Here is a 16,991-nt window from a genome sequence, read left to right as displayed (position 1 = left end):
TGAATTACTAATCAAACTATTCAATTTTGTGTTCAAAATGTTTAAATTTCAATCATTACCTCGTCAAAAAGGAACAAACCCATAAATTACGGCGCCGAAACCATACATGACACGAGCATTTCGATCATTTAATCTTGTTACCGCTGAATATTGATAGACTTGCTTAGCAAATATATCAAAATATAAAAAAATTATTCAACATCCATAAAAGCTGTAATATTTGTATAAAGTAATAAACCTGAAAGTCGGTAATAAAACGAAGGAAATGAAAGCGAAATGAGCCTGCAAAAAAATTCATACATTTTTAATCAAACGACTATGATTGATTTTGATTAAGCTGTATATGGAATAGTCAATGACAAATAGAAAGCATTTAAGTCTCAAGTATTTGGAGATGAATCATTGCGAAAATCACGAATTATTCGGTAATTGATGTTAAAAAAATATTTTTGATGTCCTCAATTGAACAGAAGCTTGTAATTTTCTCAAGCGGTTATCATCCCAAAAAGACTCAGTATTCACGAATGCCGTCCTTATAAGGAAGCAATTATCCACACGAGCTTCAAACTTTTGACGTTTAATGACAATTATGGTTGCATAAATGTTAACATTTTGGATACAGTTTAACATGTAATTGAATGTTTTCATGGTGGGAAATTACGATATGTATGACATATGTAGGATTTGCTGGCCTGTCATTATTATGACTGTTTATTTATATTTTGGGAAGACATTTGAGGATCATTTGGATTGTTTTTAATTGAGGTTGGTATGCTTTGGTGGTCTGCATACTGGAATAGCTTGGGAAAGCTTGAAAATTTAATCATAAATCATTTGAAAATTTGAATTAAAAAAAACCGTTAAAATTTGAATTTTCAAAATCTGTTAAAAATTTGAATATTTAGAAATTGGTTAAAAGTTTGAATTTGGGAAATCCGGTAAAAATTTACTTTAAAAATTTTGTAAAAATTTAAATTTTAATATTCCGTTAGAAATTTGAATTTCGAAAATCCGTTAAAAATTTGAATTTCCTAAAATCGTTAATCTGTTAAGTTATTTAAGTCATAATACATCAAGCCACACATGTGATTTCATTGAACATTTGATTTACAATCTCAAAACAAACATCAACATTAATTAAATTCCGATTCCCACATATCAACAAATTCATAGCCCTAAGCTACAAACTAACAATCGTCAAAAATACTTCCAATTCCTCAAAATAAACATAGGCAAGTCTGTCCTAAAGTAATTTTTTTCTTCTCATTCTCATTAATGATTTCACCTCAAATGCTATTATTTTATGTTTTCAAACATTACAGCATCAATAAAAAAAAATCACAAACAATAAGCCTAACAGCTGAAGCATAATAATAATCTAATAAAGCTAATATAAAAATTGACTGAGAATATCTTTTTGAGTAATTCAGATAATTATAGTATAAATGCATTGTATTGAGAATATATAGAGCAATGCGGCATGATACATTCGAGTCGACTCTGCAATAGGCAATGAGAAAAACAAACAAAAGACTCAGAAGTTCGTCGAACTGAAGATTTTGCACAATTCAGCTGAGGAAAGAAATAATTAAATGCAGCACAATTAGAAATTTTTTTGTGTTTTTTGTTGATGAAGTAGCATGGAGCATGGATGGAACGCATTTTGGTTGCATAGAAAGATTCAAAATAAAAGAATATAAACTTTAACGGTTTTTAAGAATTCAAAAAATAACGGATAATAAATATTCAAATTTCAACGATTTTAAATCAAAATGATTCTTAAATGAAATAACTGTTTAAAATTCATGTTCAACTGAATTTTAAAAATTCAAATTTTTAACGGATTTTCAAAATTCAAATTTTAACGGTTTCTAAAATTTCAAATTTTAACGGTTTCTTAAAATTCAAATTTTAGCGGTTTCTTAAAATTTAAATATTAATGCCTTCTAATTAGTTGCCAGTTACAACTCTCAACATTGTCACGATTGCATAAATTCAGCCAATCAGCACAGCTCAATCATACAACATTGTATCTTAAAAACTGCATCAAAACAGTTTTAACAATTCAACAGCTTGATCGTCCACGACCGTTAAGAATAAGAAGCAAATAAAGCAACATTAAAAATCAATTTAGAAATCTATTGTGTCTACCAATTACCATTAATATAAGTAAGAGTTTTGTTGTACTACAAAGAGTAACAACACATGTGCCGGTCATATTTCAATTGTAATTGTCGGAGAACAATACGTTAAAAAATTAATGATAAATTACTAAGCTGTGAATGAACAAGTCATTCATCCAAATACAGCAGTAAGTTGCATTAAATGTGCATTAAATGAAAATTTGTTGTTGTATCTAAATTTGAGCATACAACAGCAACTGTTGCGCATCTTCAGTCTTTTACGCAATCATCAACTTTCGATTTTAATTAAATTAACTTTTTTTATGTGTAGAATGTCTGATATGTGAAGTATGAGGAAAAATCCTATGCTGTTAATGGAAATGAATTGATTATCGTGTGAGAAAATTTTCACTTTTTTCATACATATTTATTGATAATTGATGTCAGGGGCGTAGCCAGCCCCGCCCCCTCCCATCCGAGAATTAAAAAATCATTTATTTTGTAACGGTTTTTTTATTTTTAAATTTTTTGTTTGATTTTTTAAAAAAAAATTCAAAAAATTAACGGTTTTTCTGGCTACTTCCCTGATCGATGCCAATGACTGCTCAAAAATTTAAAAATTAAAAAAACGTTACACAATATACGGTTTTCCAATTCTTGGAGGAAGCTGAAGGGGCCCGTGTCCCCAATGACCCCTTCTGGCTACGCCCCTGTGACTGCTTATTGGTTTTTCATCTGAAAGCTGGATGATTATTAAGATGATGAAAGTCACCACACGCGTATGTCAAAGGTGTAAATTTTTCTTTATTTTTTTAATGTCCGGTTTGAATTACAGGAAATTTATTGGCTTTGTGGCAAGTGTTGGTGATGAATTAAATTTTTTTTGGCACACTTGGCACATGTGGAAGAAATTGGCACTTTTTTTTGGCGATTTATGAGGAAATAATTTGTCAAAATTAGACAATTGCGAGCTTTGATGACCACAAGACAGATGTAAGGTTGAAAGGTGAGATATGATTAATTTTGGGGAAATTGGAGGATTTTGATTGATTTAGTAGCAGATTTTTTTGGAAATTTGGTTTTGAAGATGCGAAACTTTTGCTTCAAAGATGCAAAACTTCTGCTTCAAAGATGCAAAAATTTAACTTCAATGATGCAAAGATCTTTCGGAAATTTGGTTTTGAAGATGCAAAAGTTTGTTCTAAAGATGCAAAATTTCTGCTTCAAAGATGCAAAATATTTGCTTCAATGATCATTTCATATTGCAAAGCTTTACAAATGCTTCAAAGATACAAAACGTTTGCTTCAAAGATGCAAAATTTTTGCTTCAATGATGCAAAGTTTCTGCATCAAAGATGCGAAAATATTTAAGCTCAACTTAAAAATTATTCAATATTATTGCATATCCAATAAAGCAAATTTCACACAAATCTCGTTATTTTCATATAAAATTACAATAATTTCTTATTTATGGCTATAATCACTTTAGTAGCGTCTAGTTAAGCGAATTTCTACCATAAAAGTACTTCAAAGTGAATCTTTTCCTCAATCGTCGAAATTGATATTGCTGCAAATAAATTATCCACTCGTAAAATTTATGATGATCGTGAGTGTCGAAAATATGAGGAAAAGATTTATTTCTGGAAAAATTTCATTTTTATTACTGTTTGTGGAACTTGAAATGCTTAGAGCTGCACTTAATAATTGATTAGTAATTTTTCTATTTTATTGGACTTTCGGATGTGATAAACCGTGCAAGAAATTCGTGAACTTGTATGCAAATTTGATACAGAAAAGTTACTGAATGCACTTTTGAGGCAGAAATTGTTACTGAATGCACTTCGGAGGCAGAAAAGTTACTGAATGCACTTTTGAGGCAGAAAAGTTACTGAATGCACTTTTGAGGCAGAAAAGTTACTGAATGCACTTTTGAGGCAGAAAAGTTACTGAATGCACTTTTGAGGCAGAAAAGTTACTGAATGCACTTTTGAGGCAGAATTTGTTACTGAACGCACTTTTGAGGCAAAAATGTTACTGAACGCACTTTTGAGGCAGAAAAGTTACTGAATGCACTTTTGAGGCAGAAAAGTTACTGAATGCACTTTTGAGGCAGAAAAGTTACTGAATGCACTTTTGAGGCAGAAATTGTTACTGAATGCACTTTTGAGGCAGAAAAGGTAGTAAAAGCTTGGAACCATTCAAAACATAAGCAACTAGTTGAAAGCATCAAGCTCATCATCATAATCATTATCTCCTTTATTCCAATTTTCCGTCAAAATTACAGCCATAAAAGTAATTCATTTAAATGCATCCAGTAATATATTTTGGCATTAATACGAAACTAATCACCTCTCCAAGTCATTATATGAACGCAACATACATAAATTGAAATTCCCATAAGTTACAACAAAAGGGAGAAGCAGCTTTTATTAGAAATATCAAAGTACAAGCCCTTTACATACTTTTATGTATGCTCTTTACAAATTTTTTTCTTTCTTGCGTCATTAAATTCAATTTATGCTGAAATGGAATTTTTACATAACATGAAAGATTCTTTTTAAAAATTCATATGCTGTTGCATATATGTTAAGTGCTTATGTTCATTTCACTTTTCTTTCTTCATCTCATCTTTTAGATATGCTTTCAAGAAACTTTAAAAATGCTCTGCATTGCCGCATTTTCATAAGATTAAAGGCATGGAATGAGTCCCAAATGTGTGTAGTGCAGGGGTGGACAACCTTTTGTTTTTGGGGTTATCTATACATTTTTGTGACCATAAACACACCTAGGTGGCCATCTACACACTTTGTTGGCCATATATATATACCTTCGCGGCCATCCACTCAAAACGGTGAAATGGCATCAGTGGCCAAATTGGTAGAGCATTGACCTTACGTCCCAAAGGTCCTGGGTTCAATCCCAGGTCATGTCTAATTCTAGAAGTTGTTTTTCCAATTCAGGGTTGCAAAACAAGCAAAAACCGTACAAATTCTTGATAATTTGTATGGTTTTGTAATACGCATTATCAAGAATTTGTACGGTTTTTGGCCTGTCCATAGTTGCCTATTTTGCAACTATTTTCCATTTCTCCTAGTTATGAAGCTCGGTTAGTGTGTTGAGTGCCGTTTTGAGGTCTTTGGCAGATGATGTGCCTTCATTGCAGGTATACACGGATATCCATATCTGAATGACTTTCTTTACGAAATCTTGCGCACAATTGTAACTAGGTACAATTGCAGGGTACATCAGGTCTTATGACATACTTGTGTCTTTACAATGTGCAGAGTTTGCAAGTGGTTCGGATCCCACTTTAAACTGTAGGTCTAAAGGGTGTGGTACAATAGATTTTTAATCTCAGTGCCTCCAGCTCATCCGGCTGGGTCCTTCAAACAATATGGTACATAATGCTTGAAAATACACACCTTGGTAGTTAGTCTCTACTAAAACCATACACGATATACGGTTCATGACATTTCTTAGTGTCCCGCAACACACATGTTGCCCACCACTGGCTGTAAAGCAATGTAACTTCACCACACGACTTTGTTTCTATTCTTCACGTATTTCTTCTTTTGCACAAAAATAACAACAATAACAGCTATCAGGCACTTGAAATAATGAAGATTTAGTAGATATGTTTAATAAATATTTAACTTAAACGAGCGGTAGTCATGAGAAGTATCGTTGCCGTTGCAAATATGAAAGTAAAGTAATGTAATGATGAGGATTTGAAAATGAGAGGCAAAAAAGAAATTATTTATCGTGCCTCCAGAAATGTGAGTTCGCAAGTGATCAGAGTTAGATTTGTTTCAAATGCACATCCCAAGAAATTGTTTCAAGTCGCTTTTTTTTGCATGACCGATGCATGACCTTTTACCAACACATAATAATTTATCTGTTAAAATTGTAATACGTGATCTCAAATGTGGGACTTGTTGTGGATTATCGAGAGACATTTCATATGTTTCATATGTTGGAATGGTGTTTGGATGCTGAGATGATATGTTGAGTTAGGTGCTGTTGCGAAAACTGTAACTGTATGTTAAGTTTGAAATAATTTTAGGTTAGCTTTGAAGTTGAATAGTTACTGAACGCACTTTTGAGGCAGAAATTGTTACTGAACGCACTTTTGAGGCAGAAATTGTCACTGAACGCACTTTTGAGGCAGAAAAGTTACTGAATGCACTTTTGAGGCAGAAATTGTTACTGAATGCACTTTTGAGGCAGAAATTGTTACTGAATGCACTTTTGAGGCAGAAATTGTTACTGAATGCAATATTGAAGCAAAAAATTGTTACTGAACGCACTTTTGAGGCAGAAATTGTTACTGAATGCACTTTTGAGGCAGAAATTGTTACTGAATGCACTTTTGAGGCAGAAATTGTTACTGAATGCACTTTTGAGGCAGAAATTGTTACTGAATGCACTTTTGAGGCAGAAATTGTTACTGAACGCATTTTTGAGGCAGAAATTGTTACTGAACGCACTTTTGAGGCAGAAATTGTTACTGAACGCACTTTTGAGGCAGAAAAGTTACTGAACGCACTTTTGAGGCAAAATTATTATTGAATTCCAAAAACTAAGACTCTCTGCCATCCGCAAATCACATCCAATCATAATAATTTCAATTTGAAATCACATTTCAATCCCATATTTGCTAAAAACTCAGCAGGAACCAAAAAAAGAAGAAAATATTCAATTATAAGACATAAGCTGTGATTTTTCGGCACTATCACTTGATTTAATTAAATTAACTCGATCTCCCATGTAGTATTTTGAAGTTTTCTCATACCAGTCATTATTGGATGTGCTTGCCATCCGATAAACCACATTCACGTCTTAAATACACGTCGTATCTATTAGACGGCTTGCACATATTCGTGTGAATTTAAACATTTTTTGATATTATCGATTTGGCTTCATGATCACTGCATGAGTGAACTCACATTAGCTCGGTATGGCTGATCAATTTTAAAAGAAATTTCAATTACAAATTATTTTTTAAACATACTTGAATCTCATATTCACTTTCATATCTTGTATACATACATAATGCAGCATAGCGAATTAATAATCATTGACTGAATTGATTTCGGGAGATATATTGATAGACTTAATTACGTCTCGAAATATTAGGTGTTATTACATTTAATTTCATGAAATTACCGCGTTTATAATGAGATTATGTTATTTTGTGTTGGAAATGCAGCTGATATTTATGAAAATCTCTGTAATTAATTAGAATTAGTGTCCATTTTTGTGATTTAATTAAGGAATTATTAGGAATTAATTTGTACTCAGTGTCTATATGTAAGATGTAAGGCTGGTATGGAATGTGAATTTAGAGCAAGATGATTGGTAGCTTTAAGTGAATTTGGAGGGAATTTTGTAATTAATTATGGAGATTTCTTCAATATTTCATAATTATTTTTAACAGTCAACGAGTATACGCACCTGAATGAGCTTAAAAATTCAATCAATATAACTGGATATGTTCAATTTTGTGAATATTCTCATGAGAATTAGCAAATTTTACAATTTCAACCATCAAAAGTAATGTCAAGAGGATGAAATCAAGTCCAAGATGACAAAATCTATTCTGAAGATGATCTAATCAGGTCCGAGAAGATCAAATTAGTTCGGAGAAGATGAAATCAGTTCTGAGAAGACCAAATCAATCATTGAAAGAATTTTATAGCTTCTGAGATGATGGAATCAATTTGAAACAATTTAACAGTTTCTGAGAAGATGTAATTTTAAAGAATTTAAAGCCAAGATAATCAATTCTTTCCTGAACTGACCAAATCATTGCCTAAAGCGACTAACTTAGCTCTGATATGACATAATCTGCATGAAACTCTTAATAATCTGATAAAAAAAATGCAAAAAATACTCAAAACCATCTAACCAGCCACAATATCTGTCACAGCATCGAAATTTTTAGTTTCATAATTTTTTGATGCAAAATTTTGCTTCAAAATTATTAAAAATGCTAATTTTTTGCATTATTTGATTTTAAAAATTCATTAAAAATGGCAAATTTTCATCCAAAATCGATAGTCCAACTCATTATCAAATTCACGTAACTAGATTATCTATGCATTCACCTATTAAAAATGTTAATTTTAAAAATATCTGCTCAATTTTCAATATGTGAATATCTCAAAAACATGAAAATATTCAGCAGTAATGCTCATTACACGCACTGCAATGAATCCATCATTATATTCAATTTTTCCATAAAGTTCATCAATCTACAATTCATCAAATAAACGAAAAAATTATTTATGGTTTTTTAATATCACAAAAACACATTGTCGTGCATAACTCAACATGAGCATTAACATTTGACTTGTTAATTTGTGTGCTCAATTGATAGAAATTGATTATTGATGTGAAAATTAATCATTTGGCAGGTGTTTAGTTAAACTTATTACGCATATTGTTAGGTGTGCTTCCTTTCACACGTGATTTTTGGACTTTTTCAATTCCTTTTATGAGCTCTCGCAATCATTGGATTAGAGCGGAGGCTGCAGATTACAGTAATGACGATTTAAGCTGCTTTTGGTCACAAAATTTTATGCCAATTTTCAAGCAATTTCATACAAAATTTTTAAATAGGTGCGATCACTTGATTAAAATGCCAACTGATATCATCAAGATTCATTATCATAAAGTGGAATGGAATGAAAGTTCAAGTGATGCAATCTTCATGATTCAAGTAATTCGGTAGATGAGGTGATGACATTGAGTTATTGGACTCAATTTTCAAGCTTAATTTGTCATTTAAATGCCGTATGTTGTAATGGAACTTGATTATGCAAAACATTTGCATCCTTAAAATTCTTGAATATTTAAATTTTATAAAATTGACGCAAAAATAATTCGCATCACATAAAGTAGATGAAGCTAAAAATTTTGCATCTTGAAATTGTTGAAGCAAAAACTTTGCATCTTAATAAATTGAATCAAAAACTTTGCCTCCAAAAAATTAATCAAAGCAAAAAAAAATCACAATTTCGCATCTAAATTCCAAACTCTCTTTCAAAACCTTTTGACCCCGAATGCATGACACCTTCCTATGCTATCATAGAAGTCTTTTATTTTCATTACACAATAAATTTCATATTTTTATTACACAATGCCTTAAACTTCTCGCCTAGAATCACCGCAAAACAGTGTCAATTACAAGCTATGCTTGCAAAAATAATAATTTAAGTGCTTTTAAATACAACAACAACAAGAAGCAAGAAACTTTCACTCTCCATGACATTGCGGAGATAATTTCATATACAAAAAAATTTAAAATCACATTTTTTTTTCTTTCTTTATATTCACTGGAGATGACACAAAAAATGTGAATTCAAAATTTATTTTTCTTTTTTTTTGCTTCTTATTTATTTAAGTTTGAAAATGAGATTCGCACATTCCATTGAGATCAGTTTAAAATGCGAATGGAGACTCTTTTTCTTTTATGAAAGCCAAAAAAAAAAGATTAATTTTTTATTTTTTGGTGGAATCTGTGGAATTGGTAAGGAAGTTAGGAGGTAATGGATTGGCGCTTTTTTGAATTAATGTTAAGTGTTGATCTATTAAGATTGAGATTTTTGAGGGTTAAATTCAGATTTAGTAGGAACTCAAATTTTGAATTTTAACGGTCTTTTTAAATTTGAATCCTAAAACTTGAATTTTAACGGCCATCAAAAATTTGAATTTCAATGGTTATTCAAAATTGGATTTTAATGGTAATTTAAAATATGAATTTTAACGGTCGATCAGAATTAGAATTTGAAAATTCAAATTTTAACGGTCATTCAATATTCGAAGTTCAACCGTCATTCAAAATTTCAATTTTAACTGTAATTCGAAATTTGAATTTAACAGCTACTCAGAGTTAGAATTTCAACAAGCATTGAAAAAGCATAGTAAAATTTACTCCAAAATGCCATCCATAACCTCACTTAAATCACAAAAATTCGCTAAAAATTCACAATTACAGCTCTTACTCTTCTTTAAGTTGCGATGATTTAACAAAAAATAATAATAATTTTCGCAATGCTTTCAAAGAAGAAAAATGTCATAACCGGAAGCGTCAATGTACAAAAATAAAGGAATTATGCGACAATAAAAGCCTTTTGTTATTGCGAAACTAAGTCAAATTGATCATCAATTAATTGTGTATTGATGCTACACAAATTTTAGTGCGTCGCGTCTTAATAGTCGGTAATTTTCGGACATATCGGATTAATTTCTTAAGTGCAGGAATTAAAAATTACGCAAAGAGCATTAAGGAAATCGGAATTTACAATTTTTGGATTGTAGGTTATCGAGAGACAAGATGAAGATTATTCAGCAATTAATTGCAATGAGTAATGAATTTTCATTACAAGTCGCTTAGTTGTGGATGTGTGTTGCTGTTTCTGTGCAGAAAATTATAAAAATGATTCCACGAATGTATCTATTGTGAAATTACTCTTTATTTTGCTATGGCACTGCTTATTTTTAGTCTTTTTTTTTTGCGCAATCTATTTCTAGAGACATGCAAGCTCGTTGGCATTAATTAAGATTTTTTGCAAATTTTCTGCGTCTTATAGGAATTGTCTGCAAATAACGGTGTTGAAAAATTTGAATTTTTTGAACTTTAATTAGGAAGGGGAGTGGTGGATGTAAAGTTCATTTGTGATCTATTTACACCAATCTCAGGGAAATATTCTTAGGAGTAAGGGGAAATATGAAGAATTTTTTGTCCAATGAGACCAAACCCTGATTTGTTCTGATTGCTCGATTGCTAAGGTTAGATGTAAGAGCTTGCATTCAGATATCTAAATCAAATGCCTGAACCAGTTACTCAAATACAATCAATCATCCTTACCAACATCAAAATCACATCTACTCCAAAACTCCCAAAAGATATCTATCCAGACCATCTACAACGAACTTCAAACTCAACATTCACCCAAAAAATTAAAGGCAATGACTCAAAAATTATTGTAATTTTTAACACATTTCATTCAATTTTATAATTCCATAAATCACAACAATCCTATCCACAACCTTTAACTTTTTGATAGCTCTCAAAGAGCCGAAACTCCTAATCATTTGAAAATATCAAGCGTCTATCAAATTAGCAACTTCACTTCAGGGTAATTGTGGACTTTATACAACTTTTTTTTTATCGCCCAATCATCTACATCAATTGGACAGTTTGTGAATTGATTTGTTAAATTAAATTATATTGCGTGTAGAGCAAGAGAGTTTTGAGTGATTAAGGCGCCGGTAAAAGTGAGAACCAGACTGTGGAATACTGACAGTCGAAGGATTCAAAACATGTCGAAGAGAGTCGAAATTTCAAATTAATCTTGACCGTTATAAAAATCGATGAAAAAATCTGTTAATTTTTCTGGAAGTTTTATAACGGTCTTTTAAAATTCAAAAATAAACTGTCATTTATGTTTTTGAAAATTTAAATAACGGCCAATTTCGAAATTTCTACAGCCTGGTGAGAACATTGTGGATTGATCAAATAGGAGAAATAAGAGGTCATTTGTAGATGTGGCCTCCATATAGTAGTCATGAGAAACTTGTGCCGATCGGGATGATGACGTAGCGACGCTCATGTGACCATGCTGACTCGTCTAGACAGCTTAACCACAAATTCTTGACTCTAGCTTACACATCAACTCAATACATCCACAGCAAGCTTCATATTCCTGAACAGTCTAAGTCAGTGAATTGAGGCACATCAAATTCCATACCTAACTTTCAATTTCACATGAAATGCAGCATAAAAATTAATAATTAAACGAAATGAATTATCCATCGATCATATTCAAGCTAAATCATGTGGCATGAGTCAGACTACAAAACAGTCTACAACAGTCAGACTGTAAAATCCATAACTCTCCATGACGAAACACAAATAGTTTCTCAGGATCATCAATTTCGAGTTATTTGCAGCTTCAAATTATTTCAACCCCGTCTAAAAATTACCCGCAGAATTTCACACATATTTTCAGCAATAATCCACATCATTAACGAAATTGAGGCTTTCTAAAATGATTTTCATCTTTTTCGATTGGTATTCGATGACTTGGACCAATCCCAATCGTCATTAGTAGATTCTCATATTCAGGCATAAATTAAGATTTTTGATTTGATTCATCTTCAGTTCAATTGTGGATCTTCAAAAATTGAATGGAACCAAAATTTGAGTTTAATCAACTTGATTGCAAACTTTTCTTACTTCCGCAATGAATCTCAATAGCACTAACAAGATATCAAGTTGTGATAGAGTGTGATAGACATAATTTAGCGAAATTTCGCCTTTCCCATCTGCCAAATAAATGCTGAAGTGTACTTTAAGACATTAATCCAGTGGTGGACAACCTATGTGCTGAGGCACATCTTGCACAAAGTCGTGATACATTAATGAGACGGATAGCCGCGATACATTAACGCGACACACTGTCATAATGCAATAGTGTGACACACAGTCGCGATACATTACTGCGACACAAAACAGCGATACATTGGTGTGACGCACAGTCGCGATACATTAGTGCGGTACCCAGTTGCGATGCATTAGAGCGACACACAGTCGCGATACATTAATGCGGCACATAGTCGCGATACATTAGTGAGGCACACAGTCGCGATACATTAGTGAGGCACACAGTCGCGATACATTAGTGAGTGAACACAATTGCGATACTTTAGTGCGGTACACAGTCGCGATACATATGTGCTGCACACAGTCGTGATACATTAGTGCTTGTGGTAAACGAATTCTATCCTCAAAATTCAGGCACACAGCACATGAACCCTATGTAGTCTGCATTTTCTGTCAAGGCTTACCACTAAGTGTGCCGAACTTGTACACTAATGTATAATGTTGTACCGCATGTGCCACAACACATGCTCTCCACCACTGCATCAATCAGACAAGCCTTGCCATTGCAAACTTTAGAAACTAATCTTAATCAATCAAAAAAGTTGAATTTAAGAGCGCGATGCTTAACGTCAATGTGAAGAACATCAGTTCCATCATCAAAAAAATTTTCACAATTTCTTTCGCACCATAAAGCCATAGGCTGTCAATTTACATGCATAATTAGCGTGTCATCATTAATTAAAAAAATATTTGTTAAAAAAGCCACAAGCGAGTAAGTCAGCAAGCAAGATGTTACATCTTTCCATTTCTTTTTTCTTTTTATCTTCTTCCGAATGATGAATGAAATGTTCGTGAATTATTTAACTAAGAGGAAAAGCACACGAAACAATAATTCACTGCTTTTGCTCTTATTTGCTATTCATGTGGATTTATTTTCCTGTCTTTTGGAAGTAAATTTTACTTTTTTTGTTTCTCGGACAATTCATTGTATTTGGTCTGCAAAATGTTGAGTTCATTTTTATTTACTTAAGGAGCTGATGTGTAATTATGGCTTTTGGACGATGGATTGTTGTTTCCGTGTAGGAAATTTATGAGGTATGAAATTGAAGCGAAAAATTGCTGCATCTTAAGTGTATTCAGTGACAAAATTGAAGCGAAAAGTTTTTGCATCTTAAGTGCATTCAGTGACAGAATTGAAGCTTTGCATCTTAAGTGCAATCAGTCAAAATTGCATCTTAAGTGCATTCAGTGACAAAATTAAAGCGAAAAGCTTTTGCATCTTAAGTGCATTCAGTGACAAAATTGAAGCGAAAAGCTTTTGCATCTTAAGTGCATTCAGTGACAAAATTGAAGCTTTTGCATCTTAAGTGCATTCAGTGCGAAAATTGAAGCGAAAATTTCTTGCATCTTAAGTACATTCAGTGACAAAATTGAAGCAAAAAGTTTTTGCATCTTAAGTGCATTCAGTGACAAAATTGAAGCTTTTGCATCTTAAGTGTATTCAGTGACAAAATTGAAGCAAAAAGTTTCTGCATCTTAAGTGCATTCAGTGACAAAATTCAAGCTTTTGCATCTTAAGTGCATTCAGTGCGAAAATTGAAGCATCTTAAGTTATTTTTGCTTCATCTTAAGTGTATTCAGTGCAAAACGAAGCTTTTGCATAAGTGCATTCAGTGACAAAATTGAAGCTTTTGCATCTTAAGTGTATTCAGTGACAAAATTGAAGCAAACAGTCTCTGCATCCAAAGTGTATTCAGTAAAAAAATCAAAAATTTCCTTCAGCCTTCTTTATTAATTACCACTCTAATCACCTACTTGATCGACAGTACTTAAGATTTTTGAAATATGATCGTGTAATTAATGAACTTTCTGTTACACTTATGAGTTATTGCAGCTACTACCTACTCGTACATAATTAATGATTTTTTGTAAAGTGATGAAATTTGTTTTCATTAAAATAACGAATTAGATCGTGATGAATTGACCCGTGTTGGATGTAATGATTGATGAGCCGCTTTATGTGTAAATCCACGTGTTCAAGAATGCATTTGAAGATAAGCATCAAAGTAAAAAATTGTTTGTTGTTTACCTCAATTCCGACATAATATTTTCTTATCTTAATTTCATCAATTTTTGCTTTGTCTTTTGCGGTGGAACTAGACACATCTTGATTAATTTCAAAATAATTCACAGATTACCGCATTTACTACGAAATTCAATATAGTTAGGTCAGATCAGCTAACAGTTAAAAGGGCGTGTAATTTTTATTATAGTTTTAATCACCACATAAATCTCATAGCTAACTATTGTTGTCATTTAACTATGTTATATTGTGCTGGGTATGTTGCTGATTTCATATCGGATTGTAATCAAAATGAGCTGAGTCATGACAATTACACTAATGTTTAACCACACATTTCATAGTTTTTTTGTAATTTTTTTCTTCATATACACTTCAATTAGGTTTTTTGAATTGTTATCCCACAGATTGGGATGTTTTGGGATTTATGGATTGGAGTTTGGTTTGATTTTGATGAATTTTTATTAATTTTTCTAGATAATTTTAAGTAATGAGAAATTATTGATGAAAAAATGCCAACGAAAAGAGATGCAAAAATGATTCAATTGTAGATATTGATGCGAAAAAAGACGCAAAGACATTTTTAATTGAAAATTTTGATGCAAAAAAGATGCAAATATTTTTGAATAAAAAAGCATCGAAAAAAGACGCAAAATACTTTTGATTAAAAATATTGACACTATAAAAGAGATGCAAAAATGTTCAATTGAAAGCATTGATGCAAAAAATGAAGCAAAATATTCTTGATTGAAAAAATTGTGGCAGAAAAAGACGCAAAACAATTTAAATTGAAAAAAATTGATGTGAAGATAAATGGAAAAATATTGAAAAGACGCAAAAAAATTATTAATTGGAAATATTGAGGCAAAAAAGATGCAGAAATGATCAATTTACAATTTTGATGAGAAAATATTGTAAATTTAATTTTAATTGTTTTGAATTGATGAAAAAAATAAAATTCCATAATAACTGATGCAAAAATTGGTCTAGAAAATTCCAAAAATCGATGCAAAAAATCAATTTAAAATTCAAGGCAAAAATAATTCAAATTAGGAAACTGATGCGAAAGTAAACGTGAATTTTTATTCAAAAAATATAAAAATGATGCTAAAACTCTTAATTTTGCATTCAAAAATTATCAAAAAAAATTAAAAATATTTTTTAAGCAAAAAAGAAGCGAAAAAACCATAAACAAAATTCAAATTCTCCGTTATAAAATTTCTAATTTTCAATTCCTTTGCATAACTTTCGAAATGTATTAAATTCCTTTCAATTAATTGCCGTAGAAAAAAATATAATTTTTCCAGATTTCAAGAAAAAAACAACATTAAAGACAAGAAAATTGCACTCACCAACTTCATTTTTACAACAAAAATTAACTTTTCCTTTTATTCTTCACTTGGCTAATATATCACGACCGTTTATAATTCAATTTATATCCAATTATATTCCTCGATATGTTTTGTTATCTATGTAGATTTTGCTGTAAAATTTTTTAATTGAGTTTTAGAAAAGAGAGGAAAATTTAAAAAAATTGATATTTAATTTTAAAAATTGAATTTTTTTCAATTTTAAAATTTGAATTTATTTTCAAATTTAAAAGTTCTTTAAAAAAAATTGAATTTTAAATTGAAATTTAAATCCTTTAAAATTTAAATTTTCTTTAAAAAATCAAAATTCAATTTAAATTTAAATTCAAATTTAAAAATGAATTTCAATTTAAAAACTTGAACTTTAATTTTTGAAATTTCAATTTTAAATTTAAAATTGAAATTTAAAAAATGATTTTCAATTTTAAAAATTTATTTTAAAGCTTAAAAATTTAATTTCCAATTTTAAAAATGAAATTTCAAATTTAAAAATTCAATTTTAATTTAAAGATTGAATTTCAATTTCAAAAGATTAAATTTTAATTTAATACATTGAAATTTAATTTCCAAAATTTAAAATTAATTTTCTAGACGCGGAAGTCTTTTAATTATTTTCACTGAATTTCAAATGTCTCTGTCACTGAATTATTTTTGAATATTTTTTAATAAATTTAATAATTTTCGCTATTTTTGTTTTTCGTCAAAATTTCACCTTTTTCAAAATTTTCAATTTAATTTTCACGAACAGATTACAATCCGATCTCGCCGAGCGCTGGTTGTAGACTGAAAGATTAAAATAAACTGCGAAATAACTTAAGCTCCATAGTGTCTTACACGCTGCCAAAGTCAAGTATATAGCTTATGTTAAACTATTAACGAAAAAAATGAAGATGAAAAGAAAAAAAAACACAAAAGAAGACTTTTTTGTCCATTTTCAAGCACATTTCAATGCTTCAGCATGGAACAGACTTGAAATCGGAACCAAAACATTCAAATGAAACCAAAATTTAAACATTCAGCAACAAAAC

General features: G+C 30.9%; 1 protein-coding gene across 1 annotated transcript in view; it reads right to left on the bottom strand.

Moving 5' to 3' along the window:
• The window catches only part of LOC139100985 (uncharacterized), a 45,081-nt gene extending 28,343 nt beyond the window's left edge, over positions 1-16,738 (bottom strand). Inside the window, exons 1-2 of the mRNA XM_070653791.1 lie at positions 16,676-16,738; positions 15,946-16,076 (exon numbers count right to left, since the gene is read on the bottom strand). Coding sequence (XP_070509892.1) covers positions 15,946-15,954 — 9 coding nt within the window. The 5' untranslated portion in view covers positions 15,955-16,076; positions 16,676-16,738. The remainder of the gene's footprint in view (positions 1-15,945; positions 16,077-16,675) is intronic.
• Positions 16,739-16,991: the final 253 nt, after the last annotated feature.

The sequence above is a fragment of the Chironomus tepperi genome, unplaced genomic scaffold (assembly GCF_022539635.2).
Source record: "Chironomus tepperi strain 1889 unplaced genomic scaffold, CSIRO-AGI_Ctep_v1 contig_8, whole genome shotgun sequence".
NCBI classification, from domain to species: domain Eukaryota; kingdom Metazoa; phylum Arthropoda; class Insecta; order Diptera; family Chironomidae; genus Chironomus; species Chironomus tepperi.
Note: the sequence above shows the minus strand (reverse complement) of the source record. Positions and strands in the feature narration are given on the sequence as shown.